Source organism: Branchiostoma floridae, chromosome 3 (genome assembly GCF_000003815.2).
Source record: "Branchiostoma floridae strain S238N-H82 chromosome 3, Bfl_VNyyK, whole genome shotgun sequence".
Taxonomy (NCBI): Eukaryota; Metazoa; Chordata; class Leptocardii; order Amphioxiformes; family Branchiostomatidae; genus Branchiostoma; species Branchiostoma floridae.
Window position 1 is genome coordinate 22,902,579 of NC_049981.1, and position 19,481 is coordinate 22,922,059.

Genomic DNA, 19,481 nt, shown 5'->3' on the forward strand with positions numbered 1-19,481 from the left:
CATTGTCACTCATCCCGACTTTTGGTCAATTGGGCCCAATTTTAATTTCCGACGCCTTTTGTTGGGAGTATTGTTGTACATCGTGAGCCCTGACTACGCCGAAGGGGATGTCTCACAGGGAAGGGACGGTGGAGACTATCGTTCATCCACCGCAAGCGTCCTTACCGACTTCCTAACCACCCTAAAACGTGAAATATGTTATATATGCTCCGATTTTGTCGCAGGTATCCCATTGTCTGCAATACCCTAGGCTAAATGAGTTAATGACATTAACATTTGCGTGTTCAATGTGATAATGGGCAGGTATACTGTGAGGATTTTCAGTAAAAGCGATACTGTGCAGAGCCCCAAATGCCAATTGACAGTCATTGAAACTGGCAGGTATGACTACAAGAAAAGACGAAACAAATCGAACTGAATATTTTGTTTCATTGAGAAACATAGAATAATGTAAGATTTGAGTGGTTAACCGGTTAACCCCCTTTGTAACCCCACGTTATGACATCAAAAGCAATATAACATTAGTAACTTCTTTTGCCGGATCTATGATTGAATACAACGCTTTAACTCTTTACAATGTTTTGAAGTTTGGCTTGAAATTCAAACAATAATTTTCACGTCCTTTGCTTCACTAGTGTCATGGGACAGTTAGAACTAGATAACAGGTGTGGTGATAGGTGAATTGATGTCTCCGGTTACTTACTATATATTTCTATAAAGGATAAAGTTTAATTCTTTAGATTGGGCAGAACTGTAGGTATAGATATAAATGGCAAATGTGGTAGAGAAAAGGTGTGAAACGTGAGACGGAGTTAGCTGTAGTGTGGTGGCTTTGTCCTATCTTTTCCTCTGGCGATACAATTATAGGCTTTACTCCCTGCCAATCAAACCTACCCCATAGAGGTGGAAACACGAGCGACAAAAATTGCGTCTTTTCATGGGCTTTAATTCTTAATCATTATCTTAATTAGAGAAGCGAGAACAAATGCGAATCTGGAAATAACTTCCGATCCCTATATTGTCCTAACCGCGTCGTATATATTGTGGGATTTTGAAGAGTTGATGGGTCGGTGTGGTGTGCGGTTGTGCAGAGTTCCAACAGCGTGGTAGGTCACACTCACATTTCATGTGTCCACCTGAAAATGTACGCAATACAATTAAACGCACACGACGGCCATTCGGAAACAAATGACGAGCCATGATAACCTATAATAGTAACGCTTATTAAGCACACAAATTACAGACAAAGATATGTGTGCCTATATTCCTTTGGCTTTGGTACATTCCGGACAACTTTTCCTTAAGTCTGCGGCCCTCCCACAACTGATGGGCAGTCGCCGCACACGAGAGGACTTAGGGTGCTGTTTTGGGTGTTGAGAGTAGACATCTTCATTAGACCCCCCCCCCCCCCCCCCCTTCGCCTCATCCCTCCTGGCATCCTCGTGTAACACAATGAGCAAATTGCAAGAGAAATTACAGACAAGTTTGGCAACGCGTCAGAATGATCAGAATTCTGCACATTCTTGCCGGGTCCCGGCGGTGGGGTCGGGTTGTGTTGAGGCGGAAGCTTACAGGAGATAAGTGGAGAAATGTTTGGGACCGACACACTTTCCTCCTCCTTACAGCAACAGCTGGAGAAAACCTGTCCGGCGTCTGTCAATCAACTCATCAAACAGATTGACAAACGAGTATCGCACACCTCTCAACCATCTCTTGTTGACTGGTACTAAACAAGACAACCCTTTTACAACAACTAGAAGCTTCGTGCACCAATTTTAAACGTCCCGTAGCGACTTGTCTATTGTTTCAAGTGAAAAAATAAAACAATGGATAATTTTTGTGAACATGATACGTAAATAAAGGACAACAGAGTGTAAAATTACAGTATCACTTCAAGCTGACATACCGACGTTGTTGCCAAAACATGACGACTAGTTTGTAGTATGTGGTGTTCCCGCATTCTGTCATCACGCTGGGACAAGCGCACGTTTGTATTATACATTTTCCTTCAGGTAAATATTGCTGCTTAACTTGATCTGTTTTCCCCCAAGTTTCTGTACTTGATTAAAATATTGTAGTACCTTAGTATAATTCATCTAGAATATGGTTGTCTGGTGTCCTTTTCTATAAACTTCATTTTCTTTGTCCCCGTTTCAAAACAGTACTCCTCTGCTAAAAGCCGGGACATATTCTCTAGTATTTTCATTCCCTAGCGATAGAAAAAAAACACACCGCATATCAGCTTTGTAAGTACATCTGTAGGTATTTGTAATGACCTGTCAACACCTCTGGTTCCATAATCGTCTGTTTGTTTCTTACTGATAGCTGGGGAGAGCGAAGTCAAACTACAGAAATACTGTAGCTTCAACGCTTTTTCTGTATGTTACATCAGTAGTATACAGGTAGGATTCCAGCCATTCAGATAGCGAGTGTTGTTGTCGCACTGCGGTGGATCAAAGAACAGAAACACCTGCCCCCAGACTAGGTGCTCTCTGGACAGGTGATACAAGAACACAAACACACGCGCGCGAGGTTTGTAACCGGAGTTTCTATCTAAGCACACCAAACATGGCTGGAGTGTCAGCCGGGCTAATCTGGGAGACAGCCCGTACCGTGTGCCGAGTCTTACAGCAGACTTACCACTCACTTTAGAAAACACGGCCGTTCTAACCATCATTATGTAAACACGGCGCCGACACTTCCCTCACAGACAGCCACCGAACGTTCCCTCTCAAGTGCAGGGATTTGTACTACAATTGAGCAGAAGTCGCCTGCTCTACGAGGGCGCGCGTTTTTTTTATCTCGACATTTCCAGCCCGCCGTCTGTTGAGATAACGCCCGCTCTACAAATCAGCCATTGCATCTGCTCATACATCATAAGTATGTTTGCGATGCGCCTCGACGTTTCATCAAAATCTCAATCAGCAAAACACGTTTTGTGTTTACAAATTTGAACGCAGAAATCTTTTCATAACGAAGAACATACACATTGCAAAGCTGTGGCCTTATTTATTTTTAAACTGAAAATGCTATCGCGGAAAATAAAATTGAGACACTGTGGGTTTATCACAGAAAACGCTTGAGCCATATATATATGCGCCATTCTGTTCAGTCTATACTAGCATTCCTCGCGCCATCTTTCTATGGAAGATCTTATCCTGGGCCTCTCGGTGTCAAAATGAACATCTGGATCACAATTTGTTTTCGCCAAGCGGGAACTGATAAATTGTTGTGTGCGTTGAAGTCGCGAAGCGTTACTTCCAAACTAAGCTTTCTGTTGATATGCGAGTTTATCGTTAAATACCGGCAACCCTTTCTGCGCTTTCGACAACACTACACAAGCCAAAAGAATTAAGCATGGGTCGGTTTCTCCAAGCTCTTTACACTTTTATTCTTACTTTGGTGAGTTTCCAGTGCGGCTTTTGTCGCGTGTGCGTGTGGGTTAAGGGTGGATTATGCGCACAACTAGAACAACATTTCAGCAAAGTCCCTTTTTTTACGTGACTGAATAGCTTTAAACTTGAGCCGTGTAAATATTGGAACTCGTCTACAGAATTTCAAGGGTTTTGAACAGGGCCACACTTGACTTAAGAAATCCTTTCAGGAGGGTTTTCTTGGTAACATCTTGTTATCTAAGAACATAAGACGAGCCTGACATTGTCTTATCGTTAGCAGTGATCAAGTTGTAGATGGGATAGGGGTACTTTCCAACTAATGCAGCATGAATATTCGCCCAAATCCCCGAGTCCAACTGACGGAATCGGCAAGGTTATTGTCACATCGCTTCCACAAACAACAGCCCTGAGTCAGGTATTAGGGTACCAAAGCTCAAACGGGTTCAAAATAGTGCAGTCAGCGTGTCAGGTCGGCCACTTTAGCGGGGAGAGACGAGAGAGTGGGGAGACGGGAAAACCTGGATAGACGGCGGCAACCGATTTTCGGGTCTGCGATAACGCGCGTGGATGGGAGATGGTTCGGGATCTGACAGACACTGGGAAATGTACTCGGCTACAATAAGACTCGAAGAGGACGCGATTATGCGCGTTTGCATCGGGATCGGAATACAGTATATCTTTTGTGCTTCAAACAAGAGACGGCTGCTGGATGGAGGTTCCGAAGTGTCCGTGTCGGAAGAAATTCAACGTACGAAGAGAAAATAGACGCCTTCAACGGTGGGTCCCACTGCATTGATGGGTTTCAGCAGGAACCAAAAATAACTTTCACCCAAGAAATCTAAATTTTGTTGTAACTTAAGATTTTTTTGTACTTCGACTGTTCATTTCTTGAAATTACATTTCAATTTAGACGACATTCTCGGATTCTTTTCCTTTCTTTGAAGTTATGTTAGAGTAATCATAAAAAAAAGAAATTCAATAGTTAAGTAGTATTGTACATGCTCTTTTCAAACAGCTGTTCAGTTGTTCAATCAAGAATTACAAATTGGTACAAGGTTTTCTTTCCGTTGTCACGCCACTTCAGTTTGCTCTTTTGTGCTGTGAAAATTAGTTTGGCATCAAAAATTAGGATCTAATTTCTGCGCCCGCTAAATTGAAACGCGCACACAGAATTCTCACGAATATGTAGTATTCATTTCCACAATTATGTTGAGCGTCATTAGTTCTAATAAGAATATTCCATCGCACAAATAGTATTATATAATAGACGCTACATTCTATACAATACAGATTTTTATTTCATATTTCAGTCGTTCTTTTTCGACCTTTCCAAGTTTCCAAGGACAGTAGTTTTTTTTCGCTGATGCATTACACAAGGAGAGTGTTTGTTTAGTAAATATTTGATGCCATCCCATTTTAGAGGGCTCAAGCTCGCATGAACGAAAAGTAAAAAGAAACCTGCGCATCCGTCCGCTTGAAAAGAACACCACGCCCTGTCAGGCTGAAATAGACACATAACGGCTCGGTTTCACCCCAGTTTCCTGAAAAATACATGACTCTCCGGTGACAGTGTTTGATTGCTTCCATTCTGGAGCTATAATTGTGTCCATTTTGGGCCAAATCCTCGAGTAAATATTCATTGGGTCCGTGCAAATAGCGATGAAAGATGTATACACGCATTTATAATTCAACGGGACGAGGAAGAAATTTTGGGCGATCGAAAGTTCACTGAACACGATGATAAGTAATATGCGACCATCCCGGAGTCAAACCACGATGCACTGAAAGTATAATCTACTTTACTGAAGAAAATGCCTGTGTACTGAATATAATTATAAAAAGCATTTTAATGGACACAATATTTGATATATTTAGTCATAAACTGATGAAAATATTTTTCATAACATAGTTTTGAGCTGAAAATAAATTCGCCTGTCTACTTTCCTAGAGCAAATTCAGGATGAATGTATAAAATTCATTAAATAAATGATAAGGACTGGAAAACAACTTTTCATTATTTTCTTTTACTCAAAGTTGTAATGAATAAAATTGTCTACATTTTGTCGTTATCCTTACGTTCGTATTCTTTTCACCAGAATGTTTTGCTACAAAGATGGAGAAATTCTACATTGATGTCGTTCTTAAAATGCTAAGTGGCACAAGAATGAGAATATCTAGGTTTTAACGTCAGCATTAGTGAGATAGAAATATTGGAGGGAACGTCAGTGAGACGTGTCCATCCGCTTTGTTGCCAAGACGCCTCCGAAGTGCGTCAGCGTGCGGCTTGCACCGTCGCGATAAAACGTTTTCAGCGGAAACATACTCCACCCAAATCCGCCCGATATTTGCTGGGATTACACCCATCCACGCAGGGTATGTTCCATCCTTCATTACGAAAGGATATACAGAAAAAAATTGTCTATTTTAGCGGCAGAACCCAGGTGCAGGTACCCACCAGAAATGTTTACCTACGTCTTTATTTCTCAGCGAAATCGGCGCCGCCATCTTTCTGTCGGGACGTATTGGCTAGGGTTATTCCCTTGAAATTTGCTCCAAACATATTCTTGTTTAAGTGCGGGTCTCTAGCATTGCTGAAATGATTATTCCACCGGGAATTGTTGACGAGAAATGTTCCCAAAACGGCAAAAATCTCACACATTCCGAAACTCCTGTGCATAATGCATATATTCCCCCACAACCATTCGGTGCTCTCCCTGGAAAGCACAATTGCGCGAAGATTCTACATATTACAACGCAAACGACTACATAACTGTAATGTGTCGCTTTGCCTTTGTACCGCTAATCTATATAATTTGACCAAATGATGCTTCGACATAATTTCATCTTCAAAAGGACTGGCCAATTACACTCCAATTGGAACATTAAAAAGCAACGTAATTTAGCCGTACGCGGTCCCATTACAGATCACCCTCTTGTGTCATGTCACCCCCAAGGCACTTTACGACATGAACAAATATGCATTTAGTTTTAACGACCTAACTTCATGTCGAGTATTAGGCAGCATAGAAAATGTGCTATTAGGAAAGGATTAATGCTGGGAAATTGAGATCATATGGGGTGCGAGGAAGGGGGTTTAAAACGGGAGTGCCAACTTTCTCGACACAACAACAGAATATATCATTCTGAAACAAGTTTGGGGAAGGTAAACTCATTTTTCAGACTTGGATCTTTTTGTAAAAGAATCAAACCTATGTTAAACACAAAACTACAATGTATTGAAGAGTAAGACAAGTACCAAAAGCAGTAAAATGCTTTTTAAAAGCCGAAATTTCGGAGCTCCAATTCCCTCACATAGTACTGAATGCGACGTACATAACTTCGTTGAAAAACTGAGCTGTGCACCTTTTGTTGTAGTATTCTTGTAAAACTGTAATATAAACGAAGTGCAGCAATAAAATATCATGATGAACTCTCATGATTATGTAAAAGGCGTCCAAACTACAGGTATGATTTCAAACTGCTCATGCAATTCGATATGGTGACGAAAAAATCCGTTTCCAAATTTGAAACACTGAAATACATGAACATGTATTTTCTTTATATAGTTCTTAAAACATGTGTGAATGGAGACATGTCGAGTCCCTGTTCTTAAGGGTGTTACCTGGGTAGTTAAGAAGTCAAAAAAGGTAAGTAGCATCTCAACAAAGGTGTTGTGAGGCTGGATAAGGGGAGCTAGGCTGCGCACAAACAATGTCGGGTGCACAAATCTGGGGGATACGGTGCGTCATGTTCAGCACGGGGTGTAACCAAGGCTTGCAGAGAGATTTGCTCTGTTGACTAACCGTGATGGGGGAGCTCAGAGAAAAACAGCACTTTTACTAGTATTTTACCGTACATCAGGTGGTGGGAATTACAGAGCGTACATTACCGTGTTTAACAGAGACTTTAGGAGAAAGCCGTAGGCTAAAACATCAGCGCCCTGCTTGTGTGTGCGCTTAACGTCGCACCTCTCCAAAGGTTCGCCGCTTTGGTCTGCACATCATGGCCTACAGGTCTGACATTTAAAATCTAACGGATAGAAATCAAACACCCAGACAAACAGACAAGTTTTAGGTAGGAAAGATTTGGGCACTTCTTTTCAAGGCGAAGCAGAAATAGGAGATACAAGAATAAGAATTTGTGTGCACGAAAATGCTCCCTCGATGTCTTCTGAAAAACACTACATATTTGAAGCACACAATGATTATTTCTCTTTTTTTACATGACAATATAGGTTTTGTTTGCATTTCTTAGAGGCCTTAAGGCACTTGTATAATGCGTTAATAATGCTATATGCAGGTAAAGAAGAGGTTCGTGTTCCTTATAGCCACTCATGTAGACTTCTGTTAAACCGCGTGCAAACACGCGTATTTCTAAATATACCTGGATGACGCCTTAGAACGAAATTTAAAAAAATAAGGGCGAAATCTATTCACCACTCGTTTCGCTTAGTTGGCAGGTATGTTTGGGTTTGTAAAGATGACATTGTTGTATGGGAGGAACCGGTTTGTCCGGAGTTGCACTTAAAGAGTGCATATTTCTGCGGTGACATAAGCGTGCTCAAGCATGGTGCGTAACAGTGGCTCTTCTTTTTTTTCTCACCCGCTGGTATGGTGACATCTACCTTTATCCTTTACGTTCTTTCCTCTTGTGTAATCCTCTCCATAACGGAACCAATTCGTCCGCAAAAACACATAAACTACACCCGTTGTTTAACATAGTCATAGCTAACGATGAAAGAAACGCCGCCCGGAACCGTGCAAACTCCATGTCAAATACTCCCATCTCGTATTCTGTGTACCCTAGGACTCGGAAAGGCTCGCTTGGGGAAATATTTAAGCCGCAAGCCGAACTAAAACCCAAGCCGATTTGGGCGCCATCCTTTTCTGATCAAGTGACGAATTTAAGGTAGACAGTGGAAACAGTCATGGGGGTTGTAGTCCCCTTTTCTTTCTTGCCGTGCGGAATTCGCGCCTCACTACTCTCGTGAAATTCCCTGCCCTCCCTGACCCGCGCTGCGCACAGAACGGCATCCCCGCAATCCATGCACCACTTAAACATCCAGCGGGAAAAACACACTCCGTACTTTTTACCCTGTAGAAATGTAAAATTCAGAGATTCCCCGCTAGGAAGGCGTGCTCTCAACTCCCCTGGAAAATGTGGAAGGAAATGGAAAATGTCTTACCCGCGGGTGATTCGGGTTCCGACTCCATCAGTGAGGAATGGATGCAGTGACAGACAGAGGGGAGGGAGAGAGCGGGTCGCAGTATTTGAATTAGGCCTCTTAAGCCCCCATAAAAGTGGCTGATTCTTTATGTATGTTTCATATGTCGCACTCACAGACAAGGCCATGTCTCCGTCCTACCGACGGGAATTATTTTTGAACGCTTTTGACGGCGACGTGCCATTTTTTCGTTTGCTAGTTTATTAATGGAAAACTGAAGTCGCATTTCCTCTAAACCTACCTTAATAAAACATATAAGTAACCCATTTAAATGACATTTCAATCTTGATACGTGAATAATCTGCTATAATACCTTCTTTATTAAAACATTTCTTTTAAACTTGAAATTTGAAGCAAAATTCAAATTTTATAAGACCAAACACCTAACTTCTTTTGATAATGTTGTACATATACCCGGGCGTGTGTATGTACCAATATGGAGCAGGTGGGTTTTAAAACGAACAAAGTATCTAATTATCAACTTACAAGTATGCAAGATAAGTCCTGGGTGATATGATTGATATAATTCTTGATTTTGAGTTATTTGTGGATCTTTAATAGAGGGGCGTTTCGGCGGTTTGCGAGCGGAGTCATCCACATTATAGAATGGATAGCTGCCTATCATGGCCGCTAAACCTGCAGGGATATCTGCCCATCTCTTCATTCTACAATCCGCCAGTACAAAGATATCCCTCGGATCAAAATTATCAATCTCTCGGATCAACATTTTTTCCACAATTACAGTTTGGCGTGTCTCTATCTTTTATAACTCGATGTGATAGAAAACATTGTAACACGTGGTGGGAATGGTAGAGAGAGAGAGAGAGACAGAGAAAAATAAATGGGGCAAGGGAAAATTGGTTTGAAAAGCACTTTGACGTGAGAATCACTACACATACAAGACACTGTGATGGATTTCTTAGCTGAGTGCCAAAGGAAATATTTTTCCTGGAGGACGGAACGGTACAAGGAGCGGTGAGTGTGTGTGGGTGAGTGAGTGCTTGTGGTGTTTCAAAGGGGGTTCTTTTTTTCACGCAAGGGGATTTGAGCAGGGTGGATGTGGAAGTGGTAAGTCTCAGTCACGTTTAGGAAATAGCTCGGGACATGAAGTCACGCAAGGGTTAGGACACAGACGGAAGGACGCTCTGCACGGTACAGGGGTGACTCTGGTGAAACGGCACACATCCACAAACTCATCATAAATTCAAAAAGGTCTGTAAAGTTTGGAGATCCGGTCTTGAACCTGGATGAAGTCGGTCGATGCGGCCCGAAACACGGACTTACGAACCCTGTAATAATGGAAATCCCGCGACATGAAACGAATATCCTCGCTACAGCGTTTGTCAGAAAGTGGGTAATATCAGATAATATACACGTGCAGTTTCGCAAAGCAGCGGGATGATGTACTTGGAGGATGCTTGGCCCCTCGGGTCACCCTGATATCCCGTTCCATCGACGGTAATTCTTGCTGAAATTCGCGGCAAAGCTCGGCCCTTTCCCGGGGCACTTGTGCTAGCGGGAAAAGGTGACCCCGGAGGGGGAACACTAATGGAGATATTAACAGCGAAACGTGTACTCCAAATTGAATCAGACATGATTTGATTGATGTAATTTTTAAATGGACTGCTCATCTCCGCTGTATGAATAATTTAAGGCGACCCTAAGTGACAGAAATATTGTTCTGAATATTTCAACACCGGGGAAGTAAGTGTTTCGGGTCATAGAGCGCGCCCTAGCCTAAAGTTGGCGCTCAAACTTTTTTCTCCGCGCTCCATCAAGAAACCGTCGCACAGTGTGCCAAGGGGGAACAGGGATTCTCTCCCTGAAGCGAAGGGGTAAAAAAAGAGAAGCGAAGCGATCGATAACTTGACACACTCGCGCAGCTTGTGAGAAATTTTCCCGGCGAAAACTCCATCCATCACACAAATCCTTCTGTACAAACTCTAATTGAAATTAACAAGAAATCTGGAGCGAAATTAGCGCGCCGCTTGGTGACACAGGAGGCTGGAATCGACATTAAGAAAGGTACATCGATCAAGTGTGCTATAATATGCAAATTGACGAGTCGGGATGGGTGAGGATCAGTGTGTCCATTTCCCGCGTCCAAACGTCACCCCGAGGAATTGTCGAAAAGGGGGTATTTAGACGAAGTGGTCAATCTAGGCGAAAGGAAGATGCGCTTTTAAGTAACGAGAGAGATGGATGGATGATTCGGAGGCGGGAGGGATCAGGCAGTCCATCTTCTCTGAAATAGAGTCCCGGTTTAATCCTACTCACGGCGAAGTGGAAAGAACGGCTCCGGACAACTTAGTGTCACCAGGTCACAAATACCACCTAGATGGACAGCCGGGGAGACCACACAAAACAACTAGGACGTGGAAAGTCCCCTCATATGTCCCCCCGATGGCTATCTACCTGTCGTCTTTGTTCTGAAGTCTTTGATTGACAGAGGAAGATTTCTAAGTTCCATTATGGTGAGACCCGAGCCTGTCACCCGGCGAGATTCCCCTCCCAACCCGTTTATTCCTTCCCCCCGCCCTGAATACAGGCTTTAAGTCCTTATCGACGGCGGTGATTTCAGTCTGTTGCCATCAGTGTTTTTTATCTGGTCTCACAAATTGGGTGGGCCGTAACGCGCATTCATAGTCAGGTGAGATGGCCTGGTGTGATAAAGCCAGCGGTGTAATGGACCCCGCGACCTCCTGCCGTCGAAAGGGCCGCAAGTGGCGCATCTTCCGGGGATGAGGAGGCCTAATCATATATTCCACGTCTATGGTTTAATCATGGACCTTGTTAGCGGGGTCTGTGGACCGTAGAGGACACAAGGCAGGACGCCCTTGACAGAAGGGCAACTTGTTTTATGAAATGATTCGGCTGTGATCGCGAGTGTGCTAACTTTTGATAGAACTCACGCCAAACCTCGCGAGAGTTCAATCGCCTCTTTCAACTTGGACTATAAAAAAAAAACACGTTCGTTTGACAAATACACCGCCATAAAATCTGGAAAATTTAAGAAATAAACAAATTTAGCGATGATACTACCACGATATAAAAAAGTTTTCAGTCTGTTTAACTATTTCAGGACGTCCCCTCGCAAATATCGATCTAACCATTTCCATTATGTTCTCTGGGGCGATTTTACGACTACTTTCCCGATAAAGTTATGTGCAGCCGTTTTCCCTGACACCTTGTCGACCCTGGCCAGCTCAATCAAACGTAGGAGTTTAACTCCTTTCACGAGTTTTACTATCGGAGTGACCTCTCGTGCCAAGTTTTGCTGATTCAACCTAAACAATTCCTGCCTCCGTACTTATAATGACACTGTGTGATCGTATCGTAGCACTAGAGTTTGGGAACTTGAACCGCTGCCGGGTTCAGTGTCAATTAGGCGTTAGAGGGACTGCATAGCAAGCCCTGACCCCAACTTCAACAGGGCAAGCGGGATTTTCCTCTGTCTATAACTGACTGTCGACCTTCTGAAAGTTGCTGGTGGGGCCTGGAAGTGTCTTGCCGCCTGGGGGAGGGGGGTTAGTAGCGGATGTGAATCTTAGCTCCTTGACAATGAGTTTCTCTTAAGACACGGAAGGTGGTGTGCGTGGTGTTAACTTATCTTAAAAGACCAAAGAATACTTAAAAAGGAAATGCTGTCCAAGGACACAGTGTCTTGTATGGAGGACGGAATGAGAGAGGGAGGGCGACAGAATTTTTTTTTTAAATAAGAGAACAAGTCAACTATTAGCTGTGTTGAGAATGAACGGTACAGCTTAGTCTGGAGCGGCGGAAATTGGTTTGTGACAGATAGTGGTTGTGGTGCGATGTCGTTTCCACCTGCTGGTGTTAATGTTTGCGAGTTGAGGAGCTCAAGGCGTCAGGTACTCCTGCAAAATGGGCAGCAGAGCGCCCATCGAGTCGACTCCCTCCTCCTCCTCCTACCAGTCTTAATTACACCAGCGGAGGAGCGATCGAAGCTTGTCCTGCCTCCCAGAGATATCGACCGCTCTCTCCCTCTCCTCCTCCCCGCCCTCTCTCCGTTTTGATAGCGCCCACTTTCCGCGGCTTGCCCCGGCGGCGCCTCCCTCGCATCCCGCCGAAGTCCTGTCAGTAGAGCGAGCGTCGCTCGTCCATCATTCCTTATCAGGGCTTCTCGTGTAAGATAGGAAATTGGACTATAGTCTAACCTAGCATAAGCGTCGTTAGAACCCGAGGATTTTAGCGGATCCAGTCGTTGATACCGAAAATTATTTTCCTCCCGAGCCGAGGAAAACCCCCGTCACATTCTAGCTTACAGAACTCGCCCGACTGAAAGTAAATAAACGTTAGCCCGACTTTATTTGCCGCCTGTTTATATCTTAGCCGTCACTGTTTCAAAGTCGAGCTAAGACCTGATAGGGGACAATTTAGGCGTCTAATACTCCAGCCTTCTACACCCTTAGTCTCTATAAGGTACTACGGCTATTGGGTATATCCAAGTAGCTTAAAATCTGAGGAACTTTCATCCGACTGTATGCATAGTGCGGTTGCCTATAGCTCAATATAGTCTCGGTAGTCTCTCCCTAATTCCAAAGTTCTTTATCGCGAAACTCGCGATCACTGTATCATTACCGTACCCTAATGCCGGGTTTTGCCTCTAATTTGGGGCTTTGTTAATTTTTCCCGCGTCGTTCGTTTTGTGATGAGCTTAGCTCCAAATTCAATCTATCTTTATTTGCCACCTCTTGCCGTTCAGCGCCCGACATCTCTTCACTCGATTGTTTTCCGAGATTTGGCCCGGGGAAAATTAAAGAAAATCGCTGATGCGGGCTGGAATTGACATATGGCGTAGAGCCGGCCTTGTCTCTCTTCCGAAATCGTCAACTGTCAATTTACGGGCATTCCCATCAAAATGAAATAGATACGCTCGTGTAATATCCGCAATATCCAGCATTTTGCAGGCGGTAATCGAAATCGGTAAAACGATACTTCAATTTGGAAAAGCGGCTCATGCATCGCAGAGTAACCCTCCTAAATCTCTTGAATAATACAATCAATTTCGGCGACAAGAAAAGCGGCGCAGTCCCAGATATCAAAAGAAAGGAATCGTTGAGAATCAAACGAAGTTCGGAAAATGAGTGGTGGTGAAAGATTCATGCGGAGTGATGTGAAGGCCCCCCGTCAGACTTATTTTCGGTGACTGCAAACCGCTCTTCACCTTCATGTATGGTTCGCGCCGCCAACTTGAGGAGGCAGGACACGTTTGTTGTGCAAAAATGGTAATTTCAACCTAATCCTCTCATTTCGCTGGCTCCTGAAAGGGCTAACGTAGTGCTCTCTAGAGAACGTTATGGCCATAATGGTTTTCTCTTATTTTATGTGCTCATTTGCAAGGTTAGTTATCTTTCTAAAATAGCGCAACCGCATTTATTGGAGCGCGCGGGGCCTGTCCCGAATCGCGCGGCGGGGAGGGTAGGCTTGACGCAGGTGCCCTTCTGTTCTTTGAAGCGCCGCGCGGATTTCTGGGTAGATTCTCGCTAGCTTGGTTACCCTCTTTGTAATAAACCGTGGCAGCTTTCACGAATGAATATTCCTGTGGACTTCAAACGCGTCCAGATCTGTACCTACACCGAGAAGGAAACAAGGCAAGAGGAAAAGACTTTAAATGCGGGTGGTGGCGCGGGGCCCTCTTTGAGCCCGCCGCGCGCTTCGCAATTAAAATGGACGCTTATTGGGTTAAGCGCAGAAGAACTCGTCCAAAACCCCCAAATCGAAGTCTTGCTCCCGGCAAAATTTCCTGTTTAGCGCCCAGGAAATGCGTGCAGAAAAGCCGTATCGCTTTGCCGTGTAAGCCCTCCTAAGACTTGGCAAGAGCTTAGCTTGATCCGGCGACCTACTCGAAGAAAGACGCCGCAGACGACGTGAAAGAGTCGACATTAAAAGTGGTATACACGACGCACCTGACCCCCTCCCCACCCCACCCAAACTCTTCCAGATCCGTTACATTGGAAAAGTTCGGCGTGGCCCCGTCCCCCGACCGTGTGTGGAGCCCCGGAACCATGTGGTTGTGGGGAGAGTGATTCTAAATGTAAACACAGGGATTGAGAGATGTTGCCTCAGTTCGGATGAAAGCAAACGTCCCCTCTTAATCCTAATACCTCATTCCTAGAAGCTACTCCGTAAGAGACACTAATATCCCCGTTTGAGAATGCATTAGTCGGAAAGGCCATCCCACCACTGTGGTAATACCAGTAGAGTCGAAAGCGTACGTAGAGCGTTAATACATAAAGTATCCTGCTAAGACAGAAAATCCTTAAAAAGCATGCTACCGTTAGACCTTCCTCTGTCAGAATCACAGAGTCAGAATTTGCTAAGCGTCATACGTAGCGACGGGAATTAAGAAGAAAAATCTCCACAAAACCCCCATTATTTTCTTTGCTCTCACACGCCGAGTTTCACCACGGTTACCCAAACACGTCATGCTGAGACTCTAAAGTGTTTTTCCGAAGTCAGAACTCTTTGACTCAAGCCCTGCTATTTTCCAAGAAAGCTGAACAACAGTCTGACCGGGTTATGCAAAGAAAACAACGTTTTCTTACACAACAGTTCAAGTTGGGAGGTTGGGGCTTGTGGGTATAACGAAAAATCATCTGCGAAGCACACAAAACGAATACAGTATCCACAAAATCATAAAACAAACATTTGAAAACAAGAAATACTGTAAACTACCTCGCTGCTTTTATCATAAATAACCGGTTAAACAAGGCTTTCCTAAACATACTTACTACAATTCCGGAATTTTATCCTCTCATCTCATCACTAAGTAGCTATTATATTATTCACTACAAATAAAGCCATACATACTCTCCCTATATATGCTAATGTTATACAAATATTGGCAAAGGGATTTGCCAGATAAAACACACAGACGTATACGTATATATATATAATATATTCAACTGCCCGGAAATAAGATTACATAGCCTAATTTGAATTCTTTGAAAACTTTCTAAATGTGTAAAATGAATTGTTTTGAAATCATTCATAACGGGGAAATTTCAGTCAAAATGCATTTTATTTAAAATGGTGAAAGGGTAATTAAAATACTATTTTAATGTTTAAGACCGATCGTGTTTCCTGTTTGCCGTCATAACATAAAACAACCTACCGACCATGGTCTCTTTTTTGGGTGGGCAGTGGAGTCATAGTGTCCAGTTAGAATTTTTATTCAGCCTGCTTCCTATTGAAGTAAAAACACTGCTTGTCCTATCTAATGAAGGATGAATGTATCTAACGATTTGTAACCATTATGCACAAAAGTAAAATTTGGCCTTGAAAATGTGAGTGTACTGTTGTATTTCAGTTACACTTTGCTTGCTTGTATTGTATCACTTAGATCTTTGCCAAAGTCTGGAAAAGAAATTAAAACAGATAATCCTTACCTTCCGACCCTAATTTTTTTCAGGACTGAAACAGGAAACACAACATTTTTCCCTAAACCTAATAATTTTGTCACCTTTCTTTTGCTCCCAGCAGCACAGATAATTTAAGAAACGATATATTAAAAAAAACTGTTGTCATTTCAACACAAAAAGCCAACATTTCTTTCATTATTACATCAGCACCAAACATGAATTTTCATGTGTGATTCAATGACGTAGCTTAGAGTTAAAAAAAGAAACAGTAATAAAATTCAAATTAAATGTGGTAGTCTAAATGAAAGGTATCCAGACATTTACATTCTTGTTGAATTGAATTTTGGCAAACATCATTGTCATAACAAACAATGCAAGAAAATGAATTATAAACTGTATGCAAGTTCATTGTTTTTATTTGACAACTTTTGTCGTGGGGAGGGCGGCGTGGTGCACTCCAGAACTAATTGTACCTACGACATTGTATCTGTGCCTATTTTGTGTTTGATTGCCAGTAATACCTCCCTTTTCTCTAGGACGGCGCTCTCGCGGCGCTCTCTCTGCGACCTAAAATATGACAGATCGGTCAACGAATTGTATAGAAAAGAAACGAATCTTTTTACGATTAGTGTGGGTTTTTTCCCTTTCAGTCACATTTTCACATTTTGTATGATATACCTAGTATGGAATTGAAAGTTACACAAATTGTTTTTAGGTCGCAGAACGAGCGCAGCGCGATCGCCGTCTAGTGGAAAGGGAGCCTTACCGATATACGTTAAGTTGTGCTAATGATATTAGTCATATAACTTGAGTGCAATGCGATTTTGGTCTTGTCTATTTCTTTGGTCATGTTTCATTCTATTGTACAAAACATGTATAAGTTACATGCCACAAAGTCCGTCAACTTGCGCATGGTGAGTACTAATGGCCTTGTATGAAATTATATGAAATGCAGCTTTGTTCAGCAACAACAACAACCTACGAAATAATTGTTTTCAAGTGGCGGGCACATTCTTTACCGCAACTTAAAACTGACTCGATTTCTTTGGAGGAATTCTCGGTAAACGTGGCGAAGGTAATTTTAAAGGGTAGGGTGACCAGCCGAGCATATCTCACATCCTGGAACAACCTTTTATTTCAGCTAATTACCCAGACTATGAAACTGGCACCCTTTGTTGTTGAAATGTAATGGTACGAAAACAATTTCAGATATTCTACACGAAGCCGATTGCCTGTTTGTTTGTCAAATTCTAGCAGCAAAAAAAATGTCATTGTCGTTTTTTTCTTGCGTTCTTTCATATTTGTTTACAACTATGACCTGAGTGTTGCTTTACGGCAATTATTGATAACTCATTGTGCATTTTGTTGCAGCATTTATAAACATAGTTTCTAAAGTGACTGGTGGCGAAATATTTTCAGTCCTGTAAATCTGTATTTTTAGATACTATGACTACACTGTTTACAGAACTATTTGAATGTGAGCAGGCGTAGGGATATTACCGGTAAACAGATACTTTGTCTGACAATAAACCGGGTCATCCTTATCAGTGTTCTTTCATTCCCTTATCCTCGGAAGTCTTCAAGAATGTTGACGTGTGTATGTGTGTGTTTGTAGGGACCACCTAAGAACATTTCCTCTGTATTTCTAGAAATATCGCAACATTGCAACCATTTCTGGCATGTTCCCTTCTTATATACATATGATAATATATACATATGTATATATTTATCATTTTGTATGCAACACGACGAAACAACACAGTTGTGAATTCTATACCATCATCGTTTGCATTCTTTCCTGTCATGCGAATTTGAGACTTTTATACCACAAACATAGCCGTGGGGAACAAAGACAAATATTTCACCTTTAGGCAGACAGCATACATCTATGTAGTCCCCCTCCCACCTACTTCAATAGGGTTTATGTTTTCTCAAATTCCATATACCATACTTCGCATACAAGAAAACTTTCAAATAAGTGGTAAACAGCAATTCCACTGTATTGCATGCAAATTACCCCTGTTTGCTACCGTTTGGGGCATCGTTGGCTTGAGTAGAGAAACTGTAGACAGAGGAGAAAGTCAGCCCATTTCTTCCAGCAAATTTGACCCCAAAGAGGCGTGAACAATGTTCACATCTTAACCAATTCCTTGGTATATGTCCCAAATGAAAAAAATCATCTGTACCAAACAAAACACTATTTTATTTTGTTGATAGTAGCGATTATTTCTTTGTGGGCCATATTCTTCTTTCAAGTCTGTAAATGTACGTATTTTAATCTTGTCACAAACAATACTTTTCTATACCTAAAAAAAGTTAAAATTAGGCACCGCAACGAAACGTAATCCCAAAAAAATAGCGGGGACGCTGTCTACCTCACAGGTCATCGGGGCAATACGGGTTCTTAAACTAACCAAACCCCCCTTTCTTAAGGAACTTAAGATGCGGCTAGTTGAGGCTAGGAAGGCGTGCAATGTAAACCATTATCTCTGCGGTCAGACTTCAGGGACAGCCAATGCCCTGACCATGCGTCCACCTGTCAGTATTTCCTCGTGGTTCAAACTTTAGGAAATGTCTCCTCTCTCAGGGTTAATCCGTCCACACAACGAACGGCCGAACTCCCGGTCCGGTCCTCTCTTTGATGTCCAGACTGTGTGTGCGGTCCTGTGTTCGGCCAGACCTGATTCAATTTGGTGGGTGAAGGCGCAGGGACTTCGGGGGAAAATTCGTCTTCTTAACACCCAACGAGGGAGTGGAGAGTCAAAAACAACAGGGGGATCATTGGCAGGCTTGGAGAGGAATTAACTCCGGACAAAGCAACTTCGCCCCACAATAGTGGAAGAAATTAAAACTGCGCGGCCCAGAAGAAAAGATGGATATTTTTCCTTGCTTACAAAGGATAGGGGTGTGACTTAAAACTGAAGCCACACTCATGCGGGTAGAGGTGTGCATGTAAGGTAAAGGCACGGGGAGGGCGCGCGGGATTGCGTTTGAGGTGCTAGTACATACTGATATACAACGTGCGGTAACATTCGGATAGTTCGCCCCACTTATACATCGGCTCGCTATGCAATATAACAATGTCATGTCAACATTTGACAAGTGTATATAATATCAGTAAAAGACAAAAGTATACACACTTGTTGAGTTGTATTTGTACGTGTTACACGGAAACGAGAAGAACACCTCGGGCAAACATTTTTGAAGGAGACACAAACCAGGTGTGCTAGAAAGGTAAGGTCGTCTCACCTGGCGTGATATCGTCGGTGCGGGGGACGCAGGGGGACTCGGCTCCGCCTTCCAGCGAGGTTGGCCCGAGGGAGTCTTCGTCCGAAGCGCTGGGGGTGATCGGGCGGGCGGTGCCGTCGGTGGTCCCGCCGAGCCCTGTTGCTGCGGCCGCGGCCATCCCGAGCGCTGCCGGGTGCGGCTTCACGTCACTGCTAGACGCCATCCAGTCCTGGGGCTGAGACAGAAACA

At 43.1% G+C, this 19,481-nt stretch overlaps 1 protein-coding gene across 6 annotated transcripts in view; it reads right to left on the reverse strand.

Annotated features, from left to right (window-relative positions):
• The window catches only part of LOC118412402 (pituitary homeobox x), a 93,330-nt gene that overhangs the window by 18,071 nt on the left and 55,778 nt on the right, over positions 1-19,481 (reverse strand). For all 6 annotated transcript variants that reach the window (XM_035815234.1, XM_035815239.1, XM_035815236.1 and 3 more), the window contains one exon: positions 19,254-19,467. In XM_035815234.1, coding sequence (XP_035671127.1) covers positions 19,254-19,467 — 214 coding nt within the window. The remainder of the gene's footprint in view (positions 1-19,253; positions 19,468-19,481) is intronic.